The following is a 22,114-nucleotide window of genomic DNA, read 5'->3' as shown; positions in this document are numbered from 1 at the left end:
CCAAGGCCGGTCTCTAATCTTCATTCCACGGATTAGACCCATTTAAAAGGTGAATAGGGACCGGCGGACCGCCCCGCATGCCCATAGTCTTACAAAATAAAATTTATTTATTTATTTTTTAGATCTCAAAAATCTACCACTTAGGCTCAGAGAAATAAATTGAGTCAACTTAATTTCGAGACTTAACACCAAACTATACACTTACAAACAATGAGCACAAAAACCCAAACCTCCATCATTCTTGATTAGATAAGTAGTTTGAGATAATTTGTAAACATATTCTACCACACTACCCAATGTTGCGCATACTATGTAAACTCTACTTTTTGGGTAATAGAGGTAAACTACGCACATTGTGTAAACCCTACTTCATGTTTAATATAATAGAGGTAAATCACCTACTCATGTGTAATAGCCGGTAAGAGGATGTTGACAAGAATCGCACGTGCACACCTCGCTCATATATAATAGTGCACTGGACTTAAACTAAAATGATGTTGACAATAATCAAACTTACGATTTTTATTGTTTTAGGTATAAGAATCACGCTTCATCCACTTAACAATGCTTCATTTTATTTATTTTTTAATTATTAATCCAAGTTTTCAGTTGGATTATATCTGCACAGGAAACCCACAAATGCATGAGTTTCTGAATTAATTTTGTTGATGGGTAAGTTGGGTCAATTTGGAATAGCACTTTTTCTTTTTTGAAAAACTTAGTTGCACTTTTCTATACACGCAGGTGCACAGATGCACATGAGGCGACTCAATACTAGTGGGCGTTTGGCCATGGAAAACGCCAAAAAAGGCATATAGTTGAGAGGATGGGAGAAACCAAGTTAGCTTTGTCTCTTCAAGATTGCCAATAGGTTGACCACCCACCTAAAACTTGCATGTGATGGGTAACGTCACCGCTCTCTCCATCCAATACGGCGATTGATTGAAATGTGCATATTTTAAACATTGAATAAAAATGTGTAAATAGTACCTTTTTTGTCATGGAAAAAAATCACAATAATTACTTAAAATTGTGCCACTTGATCAATTTCGTCATTGTATAATAATCAACTAATTACATAAGAAAGACAAATTACACTAGAAAAATTTTGTGTGACTGACTCGACTGATAATGTGTTGACAACAATTGAATTCACAAATTTTCAGTACGAGAATCATGCTTCACCCAATTTTCAAATCCTTTTGTGACATTTAAATTGTATTTTTTCTTGAAATATTCGTCGTGTTTGTACCAAAAAGAAATTTATATAGTATACGTTGTATTTTTAATTTAGTTAGGAAAATAAAATTAAAGGGAGATATGGGTTTTGGTTATGCTTATACTTTGCACTTCTATTTTTCCCCATTTTTAAAACACGTGGATTTTCGTCTATATGTCTTCAAGTGTGCATATAAGCATATTTCAATAGGTTCATCGCCAAGGACCTTGTGGTCCAGTGGCATTAAATCCTTCCCTTTATACGGGAGGTGGTGGGTTTGAGCCTCAGTACTCTTGTGCTTCAATAGGTTGAGAAAGTAGTTATGAACAGATACTGCATTGTAATAGAGTTAGTAGTATTCAAAAAAAAAAAAAAAAAAAAAAANAAAAAAAAAAAAAAAAAAAAAAACATAGTTCATCAACCTTCCCCATTCCTTAATCTCATAATAACTTAAATGCAACCACCCTTTTGGAGTTTTGGACTCTACTTGGCATGTGTCCACACTAATGTTAACAACTCCTTTACAAAAATGTTAGTTTATGTATCACAATGTGAATTTTATTTAAAACACATTTTTAGGCGATAGCTATAAATTTTGTTGTAAATCAAATTGTTAATTAATTTTAAATTTAATTAATATATAATTTGTTACAATTTAGTGATAGTTATTTGACCGTTTTAGGAATATAATTTTCCCTAACTCACAATCAATTTAGAGTAGTTAGAGACTGACATTAATCTTAAAACTAGTACGGAATAACAACTAAGGCCTAACCTTGACCCTTAAACTAGTAGTCCATGACGAAGTGAACACTTAAACCATATATTACATCTACTTTAATATTTTATATGAGATTATTTTGCATTTAAATAGGGTGTTTTTACTTAATACGTTCAGATAAGATCACTTTAGATACGATGTGGGATGGTCACAGCTATGCTATTTGACCACGAGGTCTTTGACTATCGCATTCTTATATAAGAGTGCAATTTGATGTCACTAGACCATAAGGTTTTGCCACATATTAAGAGTTATAATCAAATTAAAACTATAATAATTATGGGGTGCCCTTTAGGTTGTTTAAAAAGCCATGTAAGACCAATGGCTAATTAACCCATTAGCCTAGAAGTTGAAAGACAAACGTATCTTGAATACTCAAATAGTAGAAGCCTGTTGAGAATTCAGAATGAGGAGTGCAAGCAAGTACGGAGTTATATACAATATAGTTTGTTGCTTGCGAATCCTAAAACTTATAACTCCTATACTATACGAGGAGCAGCCTTTCGGAGATCTCAAGGGTCTGTCCTCTCGACATCTCCGAACTCTTTTGACCCCTATAACCACTAAATCCTCTTCCATTCTTTCCTCTGAAAACTGAGAACCCGTTCTCGCAATTCTGTTCTTCTGTTATAATCTGCTCCGCAAGATACTTTGTGAGATTCTTTATAGAGATTGGGAAATGGTGATTTCTTCCGCGGCTAATTGTGCTTCATCGTCGGCGGCGGCGGCGGCGACATCGCACTCAAATTCATCGTCTGTTGTCCTGCGTCACCATAAGAAGATATCTGTTTCTTCGATCTTTTCACGGAAGGTTGGCCCCCGGGATATTTCTTTAATATCTAAGCCAAGCCCATCGCGGAGTGTGATAAGTACGAAAGATGCCTACTTTCTTTATTGTTGTTCTTTTGAATCTATAAACTCGTTTTGGGCTGTCTTGATTCTATGCTGTTTATTCGTTGACAATTTGTTTGATAGCTGCAGTTTTTAGTATCTTCGATTGGTTTGTTATGCATTAGTTTACTATCTGGATTCTTGAGCTATGCAATTGATTACAAAGTTTCTCGCCATATGTGAAAATTTTTAGTCTTTTTAGCTGGATTCTATGAATTTCAATTGTAGTGAAACAGTAGGATTATTAGGGTAATTACTGTCTTTTTTGGTCTGTGTTATATTATTATCCTTAGTTGATGCATAGTTTATTAGTATTCTTGGATCAATGGCATCAACACTGTGTTATTTGCTATAAGATGTATTCAAGAATTGTATTGTTGAGAGATTTTCAGCTTTGTGTGTTACGCATTGTTGATTTTGTATGTAAATGGCACTTTGATTTTAGGTTGTGTAGTGTCTCCATTGGCTCCGGCAGGGAATGAAACTACAGCGAAGAAATTGAAAGACAAGGTGACATCAGTTCCCCCACCTGAGGAGCTTAAAGAAGCTGTTATGTGTTTTAAGAATAAAAGTAATTCAACTGTCAGTATAACTGTCGTGGGGGCATCTGGTGACCTTGCTAAGAAGAAGATATTTCCTGCGCTTTTTGCCCTTTATTATGAAGATTGCCTCCCTGAGGTCTGTCTCGAAATTCTCTCCTCTTTATACATTATACTGGCATTTGTAAACTTGCCTGTATTTCTAAACTGAATGGGACTGCATTATTTGTTGTTCATCTGAAGAACCTTATGCTTAGAATGGGTTTTATAAGGAACTTATTTGTTTTATCGTTTTATGGGGGTTTCAGCACTTCACTATTTATGGTTATGCCCGGAGCAAGATGACTGATGAAGAACTTAGGAACATGGTTAGCAAAACTCTTACTTGCAGGATAGATAAGAGGTAAAGCTTTTCTATTCTAATAGTGATTTGATGTTTTTGGTTTTAGTCCTTGCAATAAATGTTTTGGTCTTTCGCTTTCTTTCTAAGCAGGGGGCTTCACGGTGATTGTAATGTTTGTTGATTGGCTAATAAAGCTTTAATGAATTTCATGTGCAGGGAAAACTGTGGCGAAAAGATGGAACAGTTCCTAAAAAGGTGTTTCTACCATAGTGGTCTGTACGATTCGGAGGAAAATTTTTCAGAGCTTGATAGGAAACTCAAGGAGCATGAGGTATGTTGCACTAGGTTCTCAAATTGTTTACTGAAGTGCTCTATTTTCATTACTACATTTTATATCTTTATGATTATGTTCTCTTTAGGTTCCGGTTTTGATCATAAATTAGCATATTTACAGGGTGGAAAGCTTTCCAATCGCCTCTTTTATTTGTCGATTCCGCCAAACATATTCGTAGATGCTGTACGGTGTGCAAGTGTCTCTGCATCGTCTGCCCATGGATGGACTAGAGTCATTGTGGAGAAGCCCTTTGGTCGGGATTCTGAATCCTCTGCTGTGTTAACACGATCTCTTAAGCAGTACTTAAAGGAAGATCAAATTTTCAGGTACGAAGGCTTGCCCATGATCTTATTGTGTCAATGAAATCTTCTTCTTTTTTTGACACTTTTCTCTCGTTGTCGAATAGGATTGACCACTATCTCGGGAAGGAGCTTGTGGAGAATCTTTCTGTCCTCCGCTTCTCCAACCTTATCTTTGAACCACTGTGGTCAAGGCAATACATAAGGAATGTACAGTTTTTATTCTCTGAAGATTTTGGCACTGAAGGACGGGGAGGGTACTTTTTCTTCTTCTCTAAGGCCTATTTGCGTAATCCAAATAATTTTCGTTTAACTCATCGTTCCTGATGCATTATGCATGCTATTCCCAGTTACTTTGACCATTACGGGATAATCAGAGACATTATGCAAAATCATCTTCTTCAAATCCTTGCCCTCTTTGCCATGGAAACTCCTGTCAGTTTAGACGCAGAAGATATTAGGAATGAAAAGGTTAGTCCTTTTATTACAAGGCTAATAAGCTAGTTGTTATTATTGTTATTATTTTATTTTAGTTTTTAGTTCTATTTCTCATGGGCGGTGTATTCCAGGTAAAAGTCTTACGTTCCATGAGGCCTTTACAACTTGACAATGTGGTAATCGGGCAATACAAGGGGCATACGAAAGGGGGAGTTACTTATCCAGGATATACTGATGACAAGACTGTACCAAAGGATAGCCTAACCCCGACATTTGCTGCTGCCGCTCTTTTCATAGATAATGCTAGATGGGATGGTGTGCCTTTTTTAATGAAAGCCGGGAAAGCTTTACATACCAAAAGGTAAGTTAAATCACATGAAGTCTTGTATTTCCTTCTCTCCAATTTCAATTACAGTCATTTATGTATTCTGTTTTTGTCTCAGTGCCGAGATTAGAGTGCAATTTAGGCATGTGCCCGGAAATTTGTACAACAAAAACTTCGGCAGTGACCTTGACCGGGCAACAAATGAGCTTGTTATACGCGTCCAGCCTGATGAAGCTATTTATTTGAAGATCAATAACAAGGTCCCGGGTTTGGGGATGAGACTGGACCGCAGTAATCTGAATCTTCTTTATTCAACCAGGTACCTTTTTCAAATACGATTTGCTGTATACCTTAATTGTTGCCACTGCTGAATCTTCTATATTCAACCACGTCCCCGCTTTACAATTTATTTTTTTTTTAAAAATTAAATTATAGGTACTCTAAGGAGATCCCGGATGCATATGAAAGACTGCTTCTCGATGCTATAGAAGGCGAAAGGAGGCTTTTCATTCGCAGTGATGAACTCGATGCTGCTTGGTCTCTATTCACCCCGGTATTAAAGGAGCTCGAGGGGAAGAAAATAGTTCCCGAGTACTATCCCTATGGAAGCCGAGGACCCATCGGAGCACACTACCTTGCAGCAAGATACAACGTGAAATGGGGCGATCTTGGGGTGGATCAATAACTCTCTGGACTTCATCATCATCTTAACCAAAACGCCATTATTGAAGCTCAGGAAGAACACTGTTTGGATGCCTTCTGTGATTAAGATGTGTAAAACTTGAGTGGCAGTGAAGGTGAAACATTAGTTTAGTGAGATAGATGATAGAAGCCAAAGATGGAAAACTGGGGAAATTTCTATTTTTTTTCCTTCACCTTCAGTAATTATTTTCCTTGTCAACAATCCTATTGGTTGAGATTTTTCTCCCAAGGAGACAGCATTGATCTTTAACTTCCTTTTTGTCCTTAATTCCTTAATAAACCATGCAATGTGTGACTTGAGGGAAAGATGCATATCATGTGCATCTGTTTTATTTGATAGTGATGCAATCATGTGCATGTTTGGTATTTCTTTTATTTTGTCTTCATGTAATTAAGCTGCTCCGCTGCTACTTCATTGTAGCAACACCTATATATACATACATGTATCTCATGTCTTTTATTCACATAGTTATCGTGTATTCAAGTATTGTTTATGATGTATATATTGAGGTTCCGTATTGTTATGGTTAATGTCATGGTGATATTTTGTTGCGTAATTATCATGTATTCAACTGTAGTTTATGACGTATTGAGGTTTCGTATTGTTATGGTTAATGTCATGGTGATATTTTGTTGCGTAGTTATCGTGTATCCAAGTGTTGTTTATGATCTATCAAGATTTCATATTATTATAGTTAATGACATAGTAATACGTCCAATAACTAGTAATGTTTCTTCAACAAGTAATTGAGTATCGAAAAAAATAAATGGATACCATATTTGATTTGATCTTTTCATTCAAATTAGGACATAAGAATCCTATATAATAATATAGACATGATCTTTTTTGGTATATGTAATCTCTTTTAGATATTACATTGATTATACAAAAATATTATTTATATATATATATATATATATATATATATATATATAATAATAATAATAATTTTTTTTAGTGGAATATGATGGGAAATTATATAAATAAATAGATTTTAGCGATTTATTTACTATGTATAGGTAAATCTTTGTTCACAAAAAGATGAAATACAAATACTCATGCCTCAAAGTCCTCACACTGGTTAGAATAGTGAAACGATAAATTATGGTGACTTAACAACTTTGGCATGATAATAGAAAGATAAATTATGATTACTCAATAACTCATTGGTTGAGGGAATACTGACACCTAATACATATAAGGAGCCCATCATATTTTGATATCTCTTATGAAATAACGATTTTGGTATGAGAATTATACTCTACTTACTCAATTATACATTTCGGTGATAAGGTTAACTGTCGTCTGTCCATATATATTAGTAGAATGATGATTATCATTTAAGAAAAAAAAGATAATGAAAAGACACATGAGCTGAAATTAGCTGAAGGATATATTTATATATATTTATACGCAGAATAATACGGAAAAGGGAGTAATAGATACATAGGGTGAATGAGTGTGTATAAGTATATATATAGAGAGAGAAGGAGGGAGGTGTAGAGAGAGAAAGAAAGACAGAGAGACATAGAGGCGCGATGGAAGGGCAAGATAGGGTTCTGGCGACAGCGCAGCAGATCGTGAAGAGCCTCCACACCTCCACAAACGTCAACACTGATGACATGCTTCTCATCTTCTCCAGCTTCGACAATCGCCTCTCTAACCTCTCCAATTTCATGGCTTCTTCATCCGCAACCTCTACTCCTTCGTCCGCCAAAGCTGCCGCCGCCGCCGCAGACGACGATTCCTTTCTCGATCGTCGCTTCGAGGAGGCTGAGAAGCTTATACTTGACGCCGGCGTCGGCGATCCCGCTTCCACCGAAGTCTACCTCGCTGCCGTTGACGAGATTATTCGGTTGACCGAGGATCTGGATCTACCGCCGGACAACGATGCCGTTATGGACCGAGCGGAGGCCGCTCTTCAGCTTGCCATGGCACACCTCGAGGACGAGTTCCGTCACATCCTCATTCGGAGCACTGTCCCTCTCGACGCCGAACGCCTCCACAACTCCTCCTTCCTCCGCCGCTCCTCTATGTCTGCCTCTGCTTCTGAAATTCCTGATTTCGAGACTGGCACCGTTTCTGAAGGCCAGGAGGACGGCAGCAGTGGGAGGTACAATCACTTGAGGGGTCCCAGCCTCGGAGGTATAGAATTGTCCCTCGATTTGATCAATCCCGATGCTACTGTTGAGCTGAAAGAGATTGCAGACCGTATGATCCGATCCGGCTATGAAAAGGAATGCTGTCAAGTGTATTCTACTGTCCGCCGAGACGTACTGGATGAGTGTATGTCTATTCTTGGCGTTGAGAAGTTGAGCATTGAGGAAGTCCAGAGGATTGAGTGGCGTTCCCTGGATGAGAAAATGAAGAAATGGATATATGCTGTGAAAATTGTGGTGAGAGTTCTTCTGTCTGCTGAAAAACAACTTTGTGAACAGATTTTTAATGGCTCTGAACTCACCAAAGAAATATGTTTCATTGAGACTGCAAAAGGGTGTCTAATGCAGCTCTTGAATTTTGGGGAGGCTGTTGTCATAGCCAGGAGGTCTTCAGAGAAGTTATTTAGGATTCTGGACATGTATGATGCTCTTTCTGCTGTTTTACCTGATTTAGAACTTCTTTTTTGTCACAAGGCTGGGGAAATGGTGTGTAGCGAGGCTAAGGGAGTGTTGGATGGCTTAGGAGAAGCAGCTATTGGCACATTTGTGGAGTTTGAAAATGCAGTTCGGGGTGAGGCTTCCAGAACACCTATACAAGGTGCTGAAATTCACCCATTAACTCGCTATGTTATGAATTATGTTAAACTGCTGGTGGACTATAGCAATACAATTAATGACCTTTTACCAAGTGTTGAGAGTGAGTTGGAATCTGAGGGTCTGCAAGTTGATGATAGCAATGATAGCGAGTTGGAGAGTAAATCACTCTTTGCAAGACGGTTGTCCTTGTTGATAAAGTCTTTGGAAGCTAATCTTGAAGAGAAGTCGAGGATGTATGAGGATAGTGGGATGCAATATATATTTTTGATGAACAATTTACTGTACATAGTTCAGAAAGTGAAAGACTCTGATCTTAGGAAGCACTTGGGTGATTTGTGGGTACGCAAGCGGCGTGGTCAGGTCAGACAGTTCGCCACAGGTTATCTTAGAGCTTCATGGAGCAAAGTGTTGTCTTGTTTGAAGGATGAAGGGATTGGTGGAAGCTCAAGTAGTGCCTCAAAAATTGCCCTGAAAGAAAGGTTTAAGAACTTCAACACCTGCTTTGAAGAACTTTATAGGATTCAAACGTCTTGGAAGGTGCCAGATGCTCAACTTCGTGAAGAGCTTCGAATATCCATTTCAGAAAAAGTGATTCCAGCATATCGCTCCTTTATGGGGCGATTTGGTAGTCATCTAGAGAGTGGCAGACATTCAGGGAAGTACATAAAATATACGCCTGAAGATCTAGAGAATTATTTGTTGGATCTATTCGAAGGAACACCTCTGAGCCTTCATCACATGAGAAGGAAAAGCTCATAAAATGCAGGTTATTTTCTGTTTGCCTCACAAGAAAAAGAAAAAGAGCCTACTTTGCGTTTGCAGAATCTCTGTAATTTACCCCATCCATGTTAAAAGAATGAAAGTTTCATTCCATTTCTTTGTTAGTTTCATTCTTCTATGAAACACTCCCATTATACAAACTATGAACAGTGCTGGTATAGTTTCTGTATTTAGAGCAAAGTATACAAAATTCCATGGCTATTTCCGTTCAACGAAGAAGATAAAATTTGTAGATGCATTATTTAGATAAAGATATGAACTTCCAAGTGGCAAAGCAGTTTGCCTCTTCATTTTAATGTTACATTAGTGTATGAGTGGGGCTATTTCAGTCTCAATTATTGACTAAAATTTGCAAGATTTGTCCATCAACAAGGACAACATTCTGTGGCATGCAGAAAGAGATAAAAAGGACGAAAGTAATTTTTCAAATGTAATATTCTTGAGTGAAGCTGATCTGCTTAAGAAATTAAAATGGAATTACTGTTATATATATATATATATATATATATATATATATATAAAATATGCACAAGTAAATAGCATCTCAGTTTCTTGGTTCATTATTTTACTTTCTGATATATGGTTTTCCTTTCCCTGAACCTACATGATGCCGGAGTTTTGCACAACATTTCGTTATTTTAGACACTATGCTTTTCAAATTGTTCAAAATGGGCTAATGACTTCAACTTCTTGCATTGAAGCAAGTAGTAGAAGGTCCTTAAGCTTTGTAAGTTCGTGCAGGTGACCAGCAGTCCAGCACGACCTCTATATTGCACAAAGTTGAAGAATTGCACCTTTTAATATCAAAAATTCTTTTGGAGACATGGCTTGCTAGTGGTTGTTTCAAAGGTTCCTGCTTTAACTTGATGATATCTTTATTTCACGGGCTTGCATTCTCCAAAATCTATAACTTATTGTGCATATACAAGTAATTGTGCTTAGGGGGTTGATGATATAAAGCACAAGACAATATACTTTCTGAAGTTACGTGTAAATATGAAGTTATGAACTTTTGCTGTGGTGATATGGTGTCATTTTATTTTTATTTATTTGTTTTTAGGCCAATAGGCAAAAAGTAAGTTCACTTGTTTGATAAAATTCCCACATTGGTCTTTTCCTCTTTTTCTCAATTAAATATCAGAAACCCTTGGATTCCTTCCTGCTGCATGACTGCCCCTTTTTTCTGCTCTGCAAAAACTGTCGGAGTTTTGGATTGGTAGTCCTCAATGATGTGAAGTACGGACTACGGAGTAATATTTAAATAGCTATATTCATATGCTAAGTCAGTGTACTGAGAATGATATAAATAAATAAATGAATGAATTATGCACCATTTTTAAGTTGCAGGAAAAGTAAAACGAATTAATTTCATTTTGAGGATGATTATTACATTCAAACTGATTGAGGAGGAATATGTTTGGCGCCTAGGAAATGTGAAATTGTGAATATATTATGGTTGGGTTGATCAACTGTGGAAACCCCAGTCATAGACTCAAAGAGTGGAAAATTTGAGGTTTTTAAAGGCTGAAGTTTGCTAACAATAGAGTAATTAGAGTAGCACTATGTGTCTGATGTTGCAGGTTTTGTGAAGGAGATGGGTGGAGGAAAGTAAAATCTTGTTTTGGGAAACAAGATATGGCTGTATAGTGTATGAAAGAAATGAAGATTTTGGCTGCAAACAGATCAAAGTAGGGCTTTCAGAGGTTGATGCTGCATGAAAGCAAATACATGATGAAACAAGGACAGAAGAGATAGCATATGAAGCTTAATAGAATTGCTAGAGAGCCATATTTTTTGGTTCGTGTGTTTTCCCCTTTCTTCAAAGAATTGTTCGTATTACTATTTGTTAATTTGCAGATATTTGCTGTGGATGGAATTGGGCTTGGCAGAATCCAGTTTCTATCTCTTTCTTCTTGTTTGTTAATGAATCAGGGAAGTTGTGTAATATAGCTTTTTCTTTCATTCTTTGCCGCTCCCAAAGCTTTTAAGAAACTTCCTGATATGTTTTATCGAATCAAGAAATGGGTTCATCTCAATAACAGCACAAGCTCTGCTATGATGAGGAGGTACTGCAATGTTTCTTTGGATTAATTTTTCTTTTTAAAAGGTTTGTTCCTGATAGATGATTTTGCAGGTTTCTTGATTTGCAAATGAGATGACAATGAGAGGGCTTAGCCTAGTGCTTGTGCTTGTTGCTCCGCCCCGGTTCATGTAGTTTTCTGGTGCTCTTTCTGCCTTATCTGTACTTAGCTGTTGTGTTGGTTCTCTTTATTCTGGTTAAAACTACATTTGTTGGCAGTTGATACAGTAAAATTTGAGGTTAGATTCACCCCAGGTCAATGCCCATCACTGTTTCTTGGAACCGGACCTCCTGATCCTGCTTGGAACTATGATCAAAGGTTTCCCCCTAGGCCCTAGCAGCTCAATAATTGTTTTACCTTCATAGGATGATGACAACAATTGATTATCAATGTAGGACTAAATTGTTGATAATGGATTCCATGGCACCCCAGCTCAAAATTAAATGTAGTACTCAATTTGTTGGATACTAATCCATTTTATGATGGGCAACCGACCCAGCCCATAATGATTCATGGGATCCAGACCATCTGTATTCTGTCACAACAACCACAGTAAAACCCCAACATTCTTCACACAATTATATTAAATCGTAGATCAGGTTTATTAGTTCTCTATTTCATAGTCACGCTAAAATTTTTTCTTTGTATATTCATTGATTATGACTCTTTTATATCACTATAAATAATCCTTTCATGCATATTGTATTATTCAAGTATTCAATAACAATTTATTCTTCCAGAATTATTATTCTTAGATTTATTGTTCTCATCTGTTATCCATAGACCTAAAAGATCCATGGTTACCAACCCAACCGCCGCCACCAATCACGGGTGACTCAGTATCCACTTCTCGAATTGTTATACCATGGATCAGGGTCTACCTTGCAAGATGGATCCTGGTCCTAAACTGTGTATTTTTAGTATTGGAATTGTAAACTTCTAGAATATAAATTGTGTTTCTAAGTCAAAACGCATAAACTGTGTATGTTAATATTGTGTGTTCGTAGTATACAAATTGTGAATTTTAAAAAATAAATTATGAACATTTTAGTATCTAAATTGTGAACATTCACATTGTGCATTTGTAGCATACAAATTGTGAATTTTTAAATGGTAAATTGTGAACATTCAAAGTGCAGGTCCACAGAATAATTTGCACCACTTCTCATACCCTTTCAAATATATCCTCCACCCCTCCACCATCCATAAATACCCTATAGACATCCCATCAATTTGTATCAATAAAACTTACATCCTCTAATTATTTATTCCGGAAGTCCTAGCTCGTTCTGTTTCTTTACGGGCAAGATCTCAGTGGTTATGTATATGGCATATTCTCGTGTTAAGCTTCTTTTAATAAGACTCTGGATGGATCTTCCATGGTAGCCAATCATGTGGCTCAAAATTGGGTACGTTAGATGCATCTATTTTGTCCATATACTCATCTCATATATATCCAATAAGGTTATGTACGTTGTTGTGGGTCATACCACATCCTGAGCCCTGTGGTTAGCTATTGAAGCTGCATTTGGGTCGTTTCGGGCACATTCTTTGAGTCTCCTTAGTCAATTTTAGTCTTTGCGTTAGGGAGACTCCACAATGAGTGAGTATCTTGACAAAATCGGTTAGTTGCTTTAATTAAAGAGCTTGGTCTTACTATGCAAAAAAATCACCTAAACTTTGATGTGAAAATCTTGGAACTACCTATATGTGTGCGAATCCTGTGTTTCATGCACGAACCAAACATGTTGAAATTGACTACCATTTTGTTCGTGACAAAGTAACATCAAAATTAATACAAATAAACTTCATCTCTACAAAAGACCTGCAGCTAGTAGACATCTTCATCAAGTCACTAATCACAATAAGATTCACTTATCTAAGGAACAAGTTCAATGTTCTTTCTATAGAACTTCAAACTAGAATTCTTCTCTTTGTATATTCATTGTACTATTCATTGTCTGACTTGGACGCTTTATATCCTTATAAGTAGTCATTTCATGTATATTGTATTATTTAAGTATTCAATAACAATTCATTCTTCCATAATTATTATTCTTCTCATATTTATTGCTCTCATTAGGTTTACTATGTGCATTAATTGTGAACCTAGGTCTATATTATGTACATTCGTTACATCCAATTATTTATAATATAATATTTGTTAATTAAATGTACATAATCTGAATTGAATAAGGTTCACAATTGTACTGTTATGATGAATCTTGGTTGATGATATAATAATATAATTGCATTATGCAGGTTGTGGCCTGTGGGTTACCCTGAGTATTAAAATGAGATTAATAATATCTCAAAAAATAAAAATGAAAATGAAATTGAAATGTGGACAGGAGGGTTGAGGGAGGAATGGCGTAGAAATGGGGCAGGAGGAAGAATAAAGAAAAGCGATGCCGTAGTACTGGAATATAATTAAGGTGGACGGAGCGAATTAAAAGAGGGTTTTTAATGTACGATATGATACACACCACATACATGATACAACGTAGGAGCAGTAGTTGGTAGACGACCAAGTCCACATTTACAATCAACTTAGGTTTGATTTTTGTGCTCTCATTTCTCCCAATTGTCAATCCTTTTGGTATTAGTCAGTGTCCCAATATCATTATTTCTGCGACTTCCAAACCTTTTCATCCTATCCGACAAAACCCACACAGCCTAGCCAGCTTAATTGATTGGAATTGCTGCCGTTTCAACAATATAATGTATGTTCACATGCTGTGACTGAAAATTAAACCAATGCCCATGCATTCCATCATCTTCTACTATACAATTCAATCAACTATATATCACTTGTTCATTCATTATAATTCATGCTGAATATATACATACACATACAACCTCTGGTGTCTCTATTCCTGTGAAATTAATTTGAATTTGGTTCAGATTACAACCACTTTTTACTTGAGGGAAGGCGAGACCTAGAACTCTTTAACATGTCACACTTTTACACGAGTCGATCATCTAACTTTATCTCACAGTTGCATGACACAAGGTGAATATATACATACAACATCGATCCTGTATCTCTATTACTATAATATTAATTTGAATTTGGTCTGGGTCACCATCCACTCTTTACTTGAGGAAGGCGAGACCTAGAGGTCTTTGACATGTCACACTTTTACTGGAGTCGATCATCTAATCTTATAGTTGCATGACACAAGGTGAATATATACATACAACATATGGTATCTCTATTACTATGAGATTAATTTGAATTTGGTTCGAGTCATGTCCACTCTTTACTAGGGAGAAGGAGGGACCTAACATAAAGCTCTTTAACACGTTACACTTCTATAGGAGTCGATCATATATATGATTTTATAATTGCATGATCCATGGTGAATATATACATACAACATCAGGTATCTCTATTACTGTGAGATTAATTTGAGTTTGGTTCGGGTCACGTCCACTTGTTACTTTGGAGAATAAGGTGGGACCTAAAGCTCTTTAACATGTCGCGCTTCTACACAAGTTGATCATATGATCTTATAATTGAATGAAATAGGATGGATGTATATTTTGAATTAGAATATAAGATTTTGGCTATATTATAATAAAAGTTTAATGGAATCTTGATACTTTTTGCATTTGGAAAATACTATGTGTACTCCCATTTTCTAATCCCAATTTTTACTTCCACATAACATACAAAATCTTGACGTAGATACTTACATTGGGACCCACATAGAAAAATTAGTTTATTAGTGTCCGTCACATCAGATAGTAAAATTTAAAGAGTAATATTTGAAAATACATGTAGTAAAATTCTTTGCATTTATTGTATGAGTCAACTCGTTTTGATTCTTGTATGGAATTTAATAATTTTATATTAAAATCTAATTAATTATATTTTGAAGTAAAAAAGGTCAAGATTGAATGAATTGAACTTCATACAGCTCATTATTAACTCCCTCCTAATTAACCCCTCTTCTCTTTTAACCTCCAATTCAAATTTATTACAAGTTACATCACACTAGTCAAAACAAGTTGAATATTGAAATATGAGCTGTGTAGACTAGTCAACTGGTTTTGATCCACTATAAAGTTTAACAATTTTATTTTTATGTCTTAAATTTAAATTTCATATAATCCACTAAATTTTTTTAAAACCATGGACACCAATGATTTTTTTTTTCTTTTGCCTTCTGACTTTATGAGTTTCTCATAAAATCTCGCAGAAACCAAACAAAAATTAAAATTAAAATTAAAAAAAAAAAAAAGACAAAAACCACACCTCCAACCCACCCCTCAGCTCATCATATTCTCTCTCCTCTATTCTTTTTCTTCTCATTTGTTATCTAGATGGTAGAAAAATTTACTAATGTTTATCTATTTTTTTAATTAATTAAAAAAGTGATAAGATCGAAATCACGAAATTTTCAACCGTGTTCACTAAATCGAAGCACTCCACACATGTATAGGAGGGCCTAGCTAGCTAGTATAAGCCAAAAATTAAGGAAGTGGGATTAGAATAGGGTTTGATAGATTTAGAAAGCTAGTAAAGTAAGAAACTTTACTATTATTTTTATTTATTTATTTAAGAGTATAGTTGGACAAAAACTTAGAAATGAAGAGAGATGATAATTATGGTTGATACGTCAAAGGATTGGCTTTTAAGGATGACCCCATATGTCCCCAAGGTGGCCAGCAATCATCTCAATAATTCACAACCCCTCCATCCATCTTACTCCGATCATCATGCCCACCAACCTTTCTTTCTTCTATCCCATCCTAATCCTATCAATTTATTAGACTTTTCTTTTTTCTTTCTTTCTTTTTTATTTTTTCCCCCATGAATAATTAAAGAATCAAATGGCGTCAATAACACACTTTGTAGTAAAGTTTCACTATATTAACGCTGCAATCATGATATATTGCCACTAATGTGGCAAGCTCTGGTTGGTACGTAGATGTGACCAATTAATTCGTAAACGCAACGTATCTGTCAACTTAATCTAGCACCCGCTAATTGTAAGTTGGCTTATGTCATGGGTCGGGGCCAGGAATATTGTTAACTAGGAGTGAGAAATTAAAGTATGTCTATACATTATAGAAAATATTCATGACAAAAATTGGATAAAATTAATTGAATTGAAAATATATAATCATACATTATCTCTATTGATGATATGATATTCATAACTACTTTTTCTTTTAGTTAGGTCAATTTAAAAAAAATTTAAAACTAATTTGAATATGAGAACGATAATAGGAACTTTTAGACTGTTTTGATTAAATGTTTCATAATATAAAATGTAGATATTCTTTCCAATTAACTAGACAAGATAAGTTCTTTAGAATATCAGTTCTTGAGTTTGATGGAATGAACTTATTGTTAAGTTATTTGTTTTTAGTACCTTGTTAAGTTATTAAATGAGTTGAGTTGCTTTAATTTATAACCTTATTAATGCATAATTTCATATTATATAAGTAATTTTGTGATATTCAATCTAAGATAATGACAAATTGACTATGGATTTGCACCGCTAAATACGTAGTTACCATTTATTTGACATTTAACTAAATTGTTTAGATGGAAGTTTTTTTTTAGTGTTTGACATCAAAGAGGTGATTGACATTGGGCACACTGATGATGGCATGTTACTATAAATTATTATTATTATCACAAATTCCGTGGAACACAAGGTAGCTACACAAATCATATTGGCGGCACTCCATTTGGGACACCTTACCACCTTTCTTATTCTACACTACTCTCTATTCAATTCTCACATACTAATTAAATTGACAACTTTTATATTTATAGTTGAGATGATTGTAATATTAAGTGTCTTAAGATATAGTTCAGTTGGTCAATTAATTCAAAATAATTTTATAAACAGTACTTTTATAGCAACCACATGCACTAGTATACAAGCACACATTTAGGACATGTAAGTCCATTAATGCGTATGTAGTTATTTGCCTCTCTACCTCTTTCAAAGATAGGAGCGATGATAGGCATTTAAGTTTTGAGTTTAAACTTATAATGTAATATTAAAGTAATTTTTTTAAAATACCATTCTAGGTAGTGATATATATATTGTTATGCCTCTTAAACATGTGATAAATATTAATGTAAAAAAATTGGCTTGCTTTGTGAGAGTGAAAATTTTGAAGATGAAAGAAAGATTTCATTTTGTTTCCTTGGCTTCCCCATAGTTTGGTGTGGCCAATATGCACCATGGTCCATAGATATAGCCACCATTTCAGCTCTATGGAAGATGATGAGCATGCATTTGCATATGGATTCTTATTTAGGGTATCTCCAATAATGGTGGATATTAAGGATGCCATATAAAGTTATATTCGCATGTTCACCATTTGGAGATCAAGAACTTGCCAATATGCACATGCAAAATTATTGCATTAGAATATGGCATGCATTTAAAAGTAAATTTAAGAGGGAGGATACGGTGGAGATTTATACAATAATAATAGATACTTAAAAACTTTTAAACGTGATTGCTTTGAACTAGTTTTATTATAGTTATTAATATAATAAATACTTGATGAGTTTTATAAATATTTAATATGTGAATATTTTAAATATTAGATTTAAATTTAAATTATTGTATGGAAGGTTGATAAGGGAAGATTAAAAGAAAATTTATATTAGGACTTAATGGACAACATTCAATTAATTATGTTAAAGGCAAATTTAATTGATGTGATATGATAAATTATTTTTTAAAAAAAGAAAATTAAAGGAATATGAAAAAGGATTTTTTTAAAAAAAAAATTAAAAGAAAAAATTATAACCAATTATTATTTTTGAACAATTCAAGGAACTGAGGACGGGAGTGATAGTTGTATGGTGTTAGACATAGACATGCATAAGATAGATGAGATGAAATTTGAGCAGCACAACAACCGATAACTAAGCTAATTAAGGGAATGGATCACCATTATCCAGCAATCATCATCATACCTTAATGTACTTGCTTGCAATTTGCAATGATAAGGATGTCAACTAATTTTTTTGTTTTGTTTTATTACTTGGTACACTCTACACATACATATTATATTATTCAAAATAAAATATGTCAGTTTATCATATAGTTAACTTGATAATCACAAGGTTTAAGTTTGACGTACTCCATTGTGAATTGTCTATTGGCGTACTCTCTTGGTTTGAGTCAGGTTATTTATGTGCAACCTAGGTTAATTTACATTCTTGTGATCCTTTAATTTATAGGAAATTCACCGTCGATAAAGAATTTAGTTGTCTGATTAATATAAATTGAGATAGTCGAACATTGTGTTTATCAAATCAACTAACTTAATTGAGATTATCCAAATATACATGTAACTGAGCTGGCATGTGTGTGGCGTGTAGTAACCATTCTCCCCTTTTAAAGAAAGCAATCAAAGCATAGATAAGGAAAAGAAGAACAGAGATTAATTAATTAGTTAATAAAAATGAAAAACAAGTTAACAACCTCGGATGTCTAATTAATAATAATATAAGATGGAGATAATGGTTATCAATTACGTACCGGTCATCTCAAGGCACCTTCAAAGTGCCAAAGAAAGTTACCATCTTTTTCCCCAGCTGTGAAACATCTCATATCAACCTCATTTTATTAGTTGGAATGCTAATGATACTTCTTTTTATAGTTCTTTAAATAATACCTCATTAGATTTATTAGGCTTTACAAGAGAAACACGTAATCACTATTTGAGAATGTATAATAGATAGTTACACAAAAAATATTATGTATGATGGACTTGACTAAGAAAGTATTAACAAGAAGCAAACTTGTGACCTTTAGGTACGAGAAACATGTTTCACGTGTCCACTTGATCATCATTTTTAGGGGTTTCATTAGACTATTAGGTAGTTAGCTACTTGACTCAAGTCTTTATGCCTAACCTATTTACCAATTAATATGAAAGTTATTCCAAGAACTATTGTCCAAGTCTAGGTCTATGCAGCTAAGACCATATCAAATTAAAGAGAGAATTTCTATCCTTACAAGATTGTAGTGTTTTATAATTATATTAAGAAAAGAAGAGATATATATAGTTATTATTATTATTATTATTGTTGTTGTTAAAATCTTCTCAACTAGCTACTATACTCTCCTAATTAGAAAACTTCCTTGCTTGTAGTTTTACTCAAATTGGGACATTTTTACGACTATGTAATTGATACACCATTGATTCGTGCTCATCCCACATCAAGATAATGCATATTATTTTATGCTGGTAATTAAGAGATTAATTAGAATTTATGTTTAAATCAGAAGAATAATTAGTCATTCCGATCCATAAGTATATTTATATTTAATTGATGTATTAATTTAAAAAGTGATGTGCTATATATAGGTATTCCATGTATTGTTTTAAACATTCATAAATCAATCAAAAGAGTTATTTATTTCCTTTCAATGCTTTGGAGCTATCAAGACTTAATTAGTGAAAACGGATAATATCATTGTGACTTGTGAGATGGAAGAAGTGAATATATATAATAGTAGTAGTAGTGATGAGGTGAGTTGTACATTTAGTAGTAGGTTAATACGTACAACAATATAATATAGGGTTTAGTCAAATCGAAGTAATTAATATTATTTTTTGAGTGTATACAAAAATTAGTAGCTGTTATTTGAGAATGTGTATTGTGTATATCAAGTTTTGTGATCTTAGTGGCAAAGGATGTAAACCAACATATATAGGCGGCCTGAAGTTGGTCTGGTGTTTAAATCAAGAAGGTTAATAAACCACTTCTACTGAGAATTGAACTTGTAATATTGTGGTTGTGAACATAAATATAATATAAGCACAAATGTGCAGTCCAACTATCTTGGCTAGGTTGTACCCAACTAATTAATATATTTTTATACATAATTAATATTAAAGGGTTGAAAGGGTGTAGATAAATATAGAATTAAAAAAATAATAAGTGATTGAAATTTGAAGAAGAAGCCAAGACAACACAATTGACGATTACAGTGAAAGGGTGTTGGAGATGACTTTTCACGTCAGCTTCAATTCATCAATCAATCCTCTCTCCATTAATTTAAAAAAAAAAAAAATTATTAGTAAAACATTTGCAGTGCAGTGTTCCCACTGGGGGGCTGATACAATAGAAGGGAAGGGAAGTTGGGTGTGGGGGTACCCACCACTACTTCGAATCGTTTCCCCCAAATCAGACATGGCCGGAAACAAGCCAGCAGAAATCAAGGACCTTCAAATTCTATCTTCCCATAATACTAAAGACCAACCACAACCACAACCTCAACCTCAAGAAAACAACAAGAAGCTTCAGGTTGCTCCTAAGAGGAGTTCTAACAAGGATAGACACAAAAAGGTGGATGGACGAGGTCGGAGAATTCGCATGCCTGCTCTCTGTGCGGCCAGGATCTTTCAGCTTACTCGGGAGTTGGGTCACAAGACCGACGGAGAGACGGTGCAGTGGCTGTTGCAGCAGGCGGAGCCGGCGATTATCGCCGCCACCGGCACCGGGACAATTCCCGCCTCTGCTCTCGCCGCCGCCGCAGAGGCCTCTGTTTCCGAACAGGGTACTTCCGTTTCCGCCAGTCTCCATGAATTCGCCGGGATTAGAAGCCACTGGGCGGTTATGGGCGGCGCCAACAATCTAAGCAGACCCCAAATTTCCTCTGCCGCCGCCGCCGCGTGGCCTTCTATTCCCGGATTCGCCCCCGGATTCTCCGGGAACCAAATCTTGAACTCCATACCCAAATTCGGTTTCCACGGATTCGAGTTCCCCAATCCGGGCACCTTCACTCAACACCTCCCCGGTTTGGAGCTGGGATTATCGCAGGAAGGGAGGATTGGGAGTGTGAACTTCCAAGCAGTCCCGCAGTCTTACCAGATGGGGACAGGAAATAATCCGATGAATCAGCAGCATCCTGGGACTGGTCGGGATGAATCTCAGGGACCAGGACAGTAGAATTAAGGAAGGTGAGCTGGATAGCTAAAACTCTAAAAAAAAAAAAAACAAGTATTTTTGTTTGTGTGGATTTCAGTTTATAGCCGACCCAACCAGATCCGGAGTCGAGTGGACAGTGGCAATAATCTAATTAAGGAACCCAAGCCGTCTGTTTGTCTGTCTGTAACGGTTTCTAGCATTATATTCTCAGAGCAAAACGATGAAGACGCAAGTCCATTCTGTGATGTTCTGGGATTAATTATATTCCTCCTCCTAGCTTGCTTCTTTAATGTTGCCACAAAGCCCAGTTGCAAATTAAATAGGTATGTTACGTTGTTGAACATTTATACATCTTCTCATGATCTGATTAATGTTTTTGACGAGGTTAATTGGTTCAATTTGCAGTTTGGACTAGTATACATACACTGCATACATACATACTCCATAGCAGAAGATTTGTATGGGTTGATACCAAATTTTGATGCGGTTTTTGTTTGAATTTAATTTGAGAGAGAGTTGATCCATGTTATATATATTTAGTATAGGCAAAGGATATTATGTTTAATTTGTGTGTTTTCATGTAAGCGTGCTGCAGTTTTCCCTTTAATTAATTTGTTAATGATGATAAAACACTTTGAGATATTATTATGTTGGATTTCAGTTGAGTTAGTTGATGCATGTTCCAACTTCCCTTTAATTT

General features: G+C 35.2%; 3 protein-coding genes and 1 long non-coding RNA gene across 6 annotated transcripts; 3 read left to right on the top strand and 1 right to left on the bottom strand.

Annotated features, from left to right (window-relative positions):
- Positions 1 to 2,414: 2,414 nt before the first annotated feature.
- Positions 2,415 to 6,335, top strand: LOC116019942 (glucose-6-phosphate 1-dehydrogenase, chloroplastic-like). The gene is made up of 10 exons (XM_031260340.1): positions 2,415 to 2,869; positions 3,337 to 3,569; positions 3,739 to 3,833; positions 3,990 to 4,104; positions 4,228 to 4,433; positions 4,514 to 4,663; positions 4,757 to 4,877; positions 4,976 to 5,205; positions 5,288 to 5,488; positions 5,605 to 6,335. Exons 1-10 carry the CDS (start codon positions 2,680 to 2,682, stop codon positions 5,852 to 5,854), a joined length of 1,791 nt encoding a protein of 596 aa, XP_031116200.1. The 5' UTR covers positions 2,415 to 2,679; the 3' UTR covers positions 5,855 to 6,335.
- Positions 6,336 to 7,302: 967 nt separating this feature from the next.
- LOC116019920 (exocyst complex component EXO70B1) lies at positions 7,303 to 9,704 on the top strand. Its single transcript, XM_031260304.1, has one exon. The coding sequence runs from the start codon at positions 7,411 to 7,413 to the stop codon at positions 9,385 to 9,387; it is 1,977 nt and encodes a 658-aa protein (XP_031116164.1). The 5' UTR covers positions 7,303 to 7,410; the 3' UTR covers positions 9,388 to 9,704.
- A 292-nt stretch (positions 9,705 to 9,996) lies between these two features.
- LOC116020842 lies at positions 9,997 to 12,147 on the top strand. 3 transcript variants are annotated; one of them, XR_004098857.1, is made up of 3 exons: positions 9,998 to 11,474; positions 11,543 to 11,807; positions 11,885 to 12,147. It is a non-coding gene; the product is annotated as an uncharacterized LOC116020842 (long non-coding RNA). The 3 variants fall into 3 exon arrangements; XR_004098856.1 differs by lacking the exon at positions 11,885 to 12,147 and having other exon boundaries at positions 9,999 to 10,257; positions 10,989 to 11,474; positions 11,543 to 11,770; XR_004098858.1 differs by lacking the exon at positions 11,885 to 12,147 and having other exon boundaries at positions 9,997 to 11,474; positions 11,543 to 11,770.
- Positions 12,148 to 20,829: 8,682 nt separating this feature from the next.
- Positions 20,830 to 21,752, bottom strand: LOC116021193. The gene has a single exon (XM_031261805.1). It carries the CDS (start codon positions 21,216 to 21,218, stop codon positions 20,910 to 20,912), a length of 309 nt encoding a protein of 102 aa, XP_031117665.1. The 5' UTR covers positions 21,219 to 21,752; the 3' UTR covers positions 20,830 to 20,909.
- Between the last annotated feature and the right edge of the window lie 362 nt (positions 21,753 to 22,114).

The sequence above is a fragment of the Ipomoea triloba genome, chromosome 5 (genome assembly GCF_003576645.1).
Source record: "Ipomoea triloba cultivar NCNSP0323 chromosome 5, ASM357664v1".
In the NCBI taxonomy this organism is placed as follows: domain Eukaryota; kingdom Viridiplantae; phylum Streptophyta; class Magnoliopsida; order Solanales; family Convolvulaceae; genus Ipomoea; species Ipomoea triloba.
Note: the sequence above shows the minus strand (reverse complement) of the source record. Positions and strands in the feature narration are given on the sequence as shown.